Genomic DNA, 8,183 nt, shown 5'->3' on the forward strand with positions numbered 1-8,183 from the left:
CTAGCTTTCCTTGAGCAAGTTCCTTTACCTCTGAGCCTCACTCACCTAGTCTGTGAAATGATTGCTGTGCTTCAGAGTAACGACTTGAAAGCATTTTAAAAACTGTGGCAATGGCCAGGCACGGTGGCCCACACCTGTAATCCCAGCACTTTGGGAAACTGAGGCAAGCGACTCACTTGAGGCCAGGAGTTCAAGACAAGCCTGGCCAACAGGGTGAAACCCTGTCTCTACTAAAAATACAAAAATTATCCAGAGGTGGTGGCGCAGGCCTGTAATCCCAGCTATTTGGGTGGCTGAGTCAAGAGAATCGCTTGAACCCGAGAGATGGAAGCTGCAGTGAGCCGAGATTGTGCCACTGCACTCCAGCCTGGGTGACAGCAAGACTGTCTCAAAAAAAGTGAAAACTAAAAACCAAAAACTATGGTGGCTTAGGATAATATTGTTCCTTTATCTTAGCAAGACACTTCATCTCTTCTTGCTTTTCATCTCCATCTATGGCATGCAAGAAGAGAGAAGACGTGATGCTCAGGTAACTGTTTCTAGAACAGGGAGTAGGTCTTCATATTGTAGAACACATGTCAGTGGTCAGGAAAGCAGCTCTTCAAAGCCAAGTGGGAAACCTGAGCCCTGCATCACTGCACTGCACATACAACTAGCTTCAGACTAAAATCTGTGCTTTAATTTTTTTTTTTTTTTTTAAGACGGAGTTTCACTCTTGTCGCCCAGGTTTGAGTGCAATGGCGTGATCTCAGCTCACCACAACCTCCACCTCCTGGGTTCAAGTGATTCTCCTGCCTCAGCCTCCCAAGTAGCTGAGATTACAGGCGTGCGCCACCACACATTGCTAATTTTGTATTTTTAGTAGAGATGGGGTTTCTCCATGTTAGTCAGGCTGGTCTCAAATTCCCAGCCTCAGGTGATCTGCCCGCCTCAGCCTCCCAAAATGCTGGGATTACAGGTGTGAGCCACCACGCCCAGCCCAATCTGTGCTTTCTGGAACTTCACCCAGAACTTCACCCAACACTGTACTCTGGTCCTCTTGACTTGTGCTTTATTCTGAAAATGATAATACATAAAATTATTTGAATTAGGAGCACTGTGCCTAAGAATTTCCTTGGCCTCTCCAATGTAGTGGACTTTATTTTCTCTCACACAATCTGTTTTTAAAAATATTTCTAATGACAACAGTAATGCATACTTCTCGTGAAAAAAAAAAGAAGTTCTAACTGCAATTTATAACATCAAACTGAAAAGTCTTTCATTATACCAACCCAATATATATGGCTAAATATTGGTATGAGTTTTGTGTTTGTACTAATTTCCTTTTTAAAAAATAACTTATATAGGGCTGGGCACAGTGGCTGACGCCTGTAATCCCGGCACTTTGGGAGGCCAAGGTGGGTGGATCACTTGAGGTCAGGAGTTCGAAACCAGCCTGGCCAACATGGTGAAACCCTGTCTCTACTAAAAACACAAAAATTAGCTGTGTGTAGTGGCCGGTACCTGTAATCCCAGCTACTGGGAAGGCTGAGGCATGAAAACTGCTTGAACCCAGGAGGCAGAGGTTGCAGTGAGCCAAGATTACACCACTGCACTCCAGCCTGGGTGATAGAGTGAGACTCTATCTCAAAAAAAAAAAAAAAAAAAAAAAAAAAAAGCTATACATGCATTTTGTGTTTGTATATGTGTATACCTAAAAAGGTATACAGAAGTCCCCCCTTATCTGCAGTTTGGCCTTCTGCAGTTTCAGTTACCCGTGGTCAACCACAGTTTAAAAATATTCAACATCTCAATGTGAATTTGAGAGAGAGAAAGAGAGAGACCACATTCACATTCACATTCACATTCACATTCCTTTTATCACAGTGTATGTAGGTGTTGGTACTGTCCACACTTTCAGGCATCCACTGGGGTCTTGGAACATATGCCCTGCAGATAAGGGGGACCACTGCACACCCAAATTTTAGTGATGCTTCTCTCAGATTAATTCGCTTGGAAAAAATGTTCACTTTCTTCTTTTGATTCATCTACTTTTCTGGGTTTTCAAAAGATAACATGCATTCCTTATGAAAAGCAGGAATTGATCTTTTAAACAGAGAATTTAAAGTTATATTGTTCTAGATAGACATCATTCATATATTATACTATGCTTTTAATGAATATGGATTTTCTTTTTTCTTTGTTGGTTATTTAGTTTTAACCAAGATTGACAACTACACTCTGTTGGATTACTCCCTAATCAGTTCTCCAGAAATTACTGAGAACTACCTTGACCTGAACTTGAAGGTAACTTTATCATCATCAGAATCCTCAGCCTGGCTGTCAACAGCCAATATTTAGAAAACAGTGATTATGGACCGGGTGCGGTGGCTCACAACTATAATCCCAGCACTTTGGGAGACCCAGGCAGGCGGATCACTTGAGGCCAGGAGTTTGAGACCAGCCTGGTCAACATGGTGAAACCCCATCTCTACTGAAAACACAAACAATTAGCGAGGCATAGTGACACACAGCTGCATTCCCAGCTGTTTGGGAGGCTGAGGCGGGAGAATTCCTTGAACCTGGAAGGCAGAGGTTGCAGTGAGCCGAGATCTTACCACTGCATTCCAGCCTGGGTGACAGAGTGAGACTCTGTCTCAAATAAACAAAAACAAAAACAAAAAACAATGATTCTGTACAGAAGGAAATATATATACATCCTCTTTGAAAGAAAATAATTTAATTTTCTTTCAAGCAACTGCCTCATGTTTACACCTTTTCAAAAGATTCTTGAACATTTTGTTGATAAGCAAATGATTGTATTGTACAACATATGTTTGCCCTCTTCAGGAGAAGGATCATATGTCTTTGCATGTAGGAGTAGTTTTGAAGCTAGGAGGCAGCAAGTAGAGCGATCTGTATTTATTGGAACTTAACACATCAGTAGGTGGTACACGTTGGCACTTCCATTCCTAAGTGTCAGGTTCGTGGATGTAACTGAGGGCTGCTGACCTCTGTCAGGGCCATAAGCACGTGGAATTAGTGTTCACTGATCATGGAAAAACGATCATTGTGCTTATGTTTCATTTTGCTCCAAAGCTAATATCATTGTCTTTTAAAAAGCATATGGGCTCATACTTCACTCACCAGAGTCTTTCAACTCAGTTCAATGTTGGACAAGACAATATTTTGTAATAACGCCCTATAGCTAATGAAAGCAGTGCTAGAAATGCCACAAAAGTGATTTAAACAATTTGGAGTCTTGGGTCCTTCTTTCTATGATTCCCCAGGTACTCAGCAGACACAGATTTTGAAGGTCAAGTGTTTGACACCATTTCACAGCTCCTCAGGAACGACTTTTACTCAGAGTTGTCCTTCCAGCTAAATGCACCTCCTTCTTTGTCTGAGAAAAGTTCCAACAAGGGTTCTCATTAGGTTACACCCTGGGGTGAACAGACACACCTAAATATGCCCAAGAATCCTAAGAGCTTTGAAAAATAGTCACTGGTCAAGGAGTCAGAAAGCCTTAACAGTTTTTCAGCATTACTGAGTTTCTAGGATTCTTCTTCTTCTTCTTCTTTTTTTTTTGACAAGGTCCCCCTCTGCCACCCAGGCTGAGGCTGGAGTGCAGTGCTGCAGTCACAGTTCACTGCAACTTCAACCTCCCTGGTTCAAGGGATTCTCCTCTCTCAGCCTCCCGAGTAGCTGGAACTACAGGTACATGCCACCACATCTGGCTAATTTTTGTATTTTTTATAGAGACAGGGCCTGCCATGTTGCCCAGGCTGATCATGGAAAAACAATCATTCAATCAATTCAAACTCCATTGCTCCAGTGATCCACCTGCCTTAGCCTCCCAAAGTGCTGGGATTATAGGCGTGAGCTACCGCGCCCGGCCCGAGCTTCTGGAATTCTTGTTCTATTTCAGAGGGTCCACCTTCTTAGCCTTCTTAGAATTTGAGTTTTCACCTGATACACTGGTCTTTTTCTCTGTTTTCCCACAGGGCGTATTCTACCCACTGGAAAACCTCGCCGACCCGCCCTTCTCACCAGTTCCTTTTGTGCTCCCAGAACGCAGCAACTCCATGCTCTACATTGGAATTGCCGAGTATTTCTTTAAATCTGCGTCCTTTGCTTATTTCACAGCTGGGGCTTTCAACGTCACTCTCTCCACCAAAGAGGTGAGGAGTTAACTGAGGATCTCAATGGTCACTACCATTCAGCCTTTTTATAAGTATCCTGTTATAGGACTTTAATGCCATAATTTCGATTCCTGGGTTATCACTCTCAGTAAGACAGTGAAGGAATGAAGGAATTGTGGAATGAACATGGTTATGGGTTGAGCATCCCTTATCCAAAATACTTGGGACCAGACGTGTTCTGGATTTCAGATTTTGTCAGATTTTGCGATATTTGCATTATATATACTTACCGGCTGAGCAGCCCTAATCTGAAAATCCAAAATCTAAAATGCTCCAATAAGCATTTCCTTTGTGTATCATGTCGGCATTTAATAGTTGGATTTTGGGGCACTTTGAATTTCAGATATTCAGATTAGGGATATTCGACCTGTATTCGCTGGAGAATTGTCGAGTTTCCAGTTCTGCTACATTTGTTTTTTCATGATACCTCACCACTCACCACTGTACTAGATTCATCTCAGATAATACCAAGACCCCTTTCCATCACATACTGCCTGTGACCTTAGAGGTAATTTCAATTTATATCACTTCTATGTGCCAGAATTTCCTCATCTGGAAAAGGGAGATAATAATAGTTCCATACTCACAGAGTTTATATGGGCATTAAAAGATTTAAGTACGTGTCAAGCATTCAGACCAATCCCCAACACAGAATAAGTGCGATGTAACTGTTGCTCATCATCATCATCATCATCATTATTTCCTGTATTATGCTAACATAAAGAGTTACCCTGGTTGTAATTACAGCTGGTTTATCTACAATGATTAGTAATAGTACAGATATTCATTGATTCTCTGTCATGCACCTCCCTTTTATAATGACAGCACTCTCTCTAGCCAGCCAACCAAAAACTTTTATTGAGCATCCTTTTTTAATCTTCTCATTCTATATGTCTTAATTACCAAGTAGATATAAAGCTTATGTTCAGAATGGTAAGTATGGCAGCAGTGGCTACCTTACGATGCTGAGAATTAGACGCTTCTAGCTGCAGACTTGAAAATCATTGATCTGTGAACGTAAATTCCTTAAGCATCTGGTATCTCAGTAATCCCTAAAAGCGAGGACAATAACACAAGGCTTATTGTTAATGACTGTAGAATATGTACACATAGATAGTAATATATATATAAATAAAGAATATGTACACATAGATTGTAATACATATAAAGAATATGTACACACAGATAGATTGTAATATATATAAAGAATATGTACACATAGATTGTAATATATATATAAATAAAAGTGTTTTGTGCTATATATGTACAATCCATGTGTAAATATTCTACAGTTATTAACAATAGACTGTATTGTTCCCAGAGTTAAAAGAAATATAACTTCTTGTGTGACCTTGGGCAAGTCACTTTAATTCTCTGAACTTCGGATTCCCTGTGATTGGGCTATAAAATGATAGGTTGCCTTTAAACACTGAATATTTTATGGTGTAACAGCTTCACAATTCATAAAATTGTAGGGAACACTACATTTTCCCTGAAAAGACAATCCAGGTAAAATCTTAACAGTGACATAATGGACTTTATTTTCCAGATTTCCAACCATTTTGTTCAAAACTCTCAAGGCCTTGGCAATGTGCTCTCCCGGGTAAGTGCTCAGGGTTTGAGTCTTGATAGTGTATTTGGCTCCATTGCAATTACTTCTGGAAGACTTGTGGGTTCTATGTATTCCTTTTTGGATAAGTCCCTCTGTCTATTATTGGGAGTTTTTTCTCTTAATCAACTATCCATGAATATTTACTGAACAGTACAGTTTAAAGTGCAATTAACATACAAGTTACAGTATAATTGTAAGTTCACAAAGTAAATCACCTGTGCCTTCCACAATATTCCACCACACTTGAAATAATTAGTTTAAATAAAGGATTTATTAGTGTAAATGAAGGATTCAATTCTTAAATGAAGGATTAGTGCCAACACTTGTAACTGTAGTAAAGCAACTGTTAATATTGTGCCTTCATAGCACACTAAGTATTGAACATAATGAACCTACGGGCTAGGAATTGCTCTTGAGGGCAAAGAGATGTTCATGTAGCATCCTGGTTTTGGAGCAAGGATCTTGAGTCAGATAGACCTAGATTTGTTTTTGTTTGCTTGTTTTTTGAGACAGGGTCTCGCTCTGTCATCCAGGCTGGAGTGCAGTGGCACGATCTTGGTTCACTGCAATATCCACCTCCCCGACTCAAGTGATCCTCCCACCTCAGCCTCCCAAGTAGCTGGGACTACAGGCACAAGCCACTACGCCCAGCTATTTTTCCTATTTTTTGTAGAGGCATGATTTCTCCATGTTGCCCTGGCTGGTCTCAAACTCCAGGGCTCAAGTGATCCACCCATGTCAGCTTTCCAAAGTGCTAGGATTATAGGTGTGAGCCACTGTGCCCAGCCCAGACCTAGATTTGAATCCCAATTCTACCACTTATTCCCCTAGAACCTTGAGAACATCACTTAACCTCTGTAAGACTCACATTCTCCACTATGAAACAGGGATGCTGATAGAATCTGCCTCACAGGGATTTTCTGAAGATTCAATGTGATAATACATAAAGCCCCTGGCACAGTGGGTAGTATCAAGTATTATGTTCAGTAACTGCCAACTGTTATCATCGTTTGATTTTTGTGTGTGATTATGATTATTAAAGAGCTGTTTTTCTATTATAACTGCACGATGTAAGATTTAGTCACCACAGGCCGTCCTAACCTTGTGATTTCCCTTCATCAACTCACGTCTCACAATCTTTATTTCTTTATTGGAATGTGGGCAGATTGCAGAGATCTACATGTTGTCCCAGCCCTTCATGGTGAGGATAATGGCCACGGAGCCTCCCGTGATCAATCTACAACCAGGCAACTTCACCCTGGACATCCCTGCCTCCATCATGATGCTCACCCAACCCAAGAACTCCACAGTTGAAACCATCATTTCCATGGACTTTGTAAGTCTGGGGAGACAGTGGAGCAGCCTGTAGATGCCAATCCTGCTCCTGCTGTGGACTGTTGGCCAGCAGCTTTGAAATGTTCGAAGAGGGTGGGGATGCTCCATTGATTAAGAGTGAGGATGGAGGCTGGACGCGATGGCTCATGCCTATAATCCCAGTGTCTTGGGAGGCCAAAGCAGGAAGATTGCTTGAGGCCAGGAGTTAGAGACCAGCCTGCGCAACAATAGCAAGACCTCATCTCTACAAAAAAAAAATTGTTTAGCCAGGTGTGGTGGCGTTGTGCACCTGTCGTCCTAGCTACTCAGGAGGCTGAGGTGGAAGTGTGGCTCTGAACCCAGGAGTTTGAGGCTACAGTGAGCTATGATTGCACCACTGCACTCCAGTCTGGGCAACAGGGTAAGACCCTGTCTCAGTGAGGTTGGAGTTGAGGGAAGGGTATGTGTGGCAGGATGGGAGGCCAGCACTCACACTCTCATACATTGTAAAATCTCTTTCCAGTCTCTACTTCATGCACACTCTTTCCACCACCTACCTCAGTTACATGGAGAGCTGGAATTCTTTTTTTTTTAAATCTAAATAAGTCAATCAAGGTAGAATTCATTTTTACTTGAGCAAATGAAGGCCAAATGCAATCTGATAGAAGGATATAATAAATCTAACAAAAATGTCATACGCACATAGGCACACACACACACGTACATAGAGAAGAGAGATTAGGAGAAAAAAAATAAATCAAAGGAGATCATCAAACAAAAAGTCTTTGCAGGTAGCTTCCCTAACTTACAAGACAGGATTTTCAGAGGTACTTATTCCCAATGTCTTTTAGATTTCCAATGTCTTTAGACTAAGAGGGAAAGTTGGGCTTATAATGTTTCAACTATTGGAAATTATATTGGTGGCCAAAATTGACACTCTCTCATCTTAATAATAAGTGCTTTTATTGTCTATAGGTTGCTAGTACCAGTGTTGGCCTGGTTATTTTGGGACAAAGACTGGTCTGCTCCTTGTCTCTGAACAGGTAAGATCAATCAATTTGACTGTTGGGACACCT

General features: G+C 41.3%; 1 protein-coding gene across 1 annotated transcript; it reads left to right on the plus strand.

Moving 5' to 3' along the window:
* The first annotated feature begins 2,187 nt into the window (after nt 1-2,187).
* Nucleotides 2,188-8,154, plus strand: LOC113223399 (BPI fold-containing family C protein-like). The gene is made up of 5 exons (XM_026452861.1): nt 2,188-2,286; nt 3,984-4,160; nt 5,731-5,784; nt 6,959-7,129; nt 8,083-8,154. Exons 2-5 carry the CDS (start codon nt 4,065-4,067, stop codon nt 8,152-8,154), a joined length of 393 nt encoding a protein of 130 aa, XP_026308646.1. The 5' UTR covers nt 2,188-2,286; nt 3,984-4,064.
* Nucleotides 8,155-8,183: the final 29 nt, after the last annotated feature.

Source organism: Piliocolobus tephrosceles, unplaced genomic scaffold (genome assembly GCF_002776525.5).
Source record: "Piliocolobus tephrosceles isolate RC106 unplaced genomic scaffold, ASM277652v3 unscaffolded_41210, whole genome shotgun sequence".
Taxonomy (NCBI): Eukaryota; Metazoa; Chordata; class Mammalia; order Primates; family Cercopithecidae; genus Piliocolobus; species Piliocolobus tephrosceles.

Bases quoted from the DNA above. Each gene is read 5' to 3' on its own strand.
- LOC113223399 (XM_026452861.1), top strand. From the start codon at position 4,065: ATGCTCTACATTGGAATTGCCGAGTATTTCTTTAAATCTGCGTCCTTT. The intron at 4,161-5,730 runs GTGAGGAGTTAA...TTTATTTTCCAG, and splicing joins TCACTCTCTCCACCAAAGAG to ATTTCCAACCATTTTGTTCA. The intron at 5,785-6,958 runs GTAAGTGCTCAG...GAATGTGGGCAG, and splicing joins TTGGCAATGTGCTCTCCCGG to ATTGCAGAGATCTACATGTT.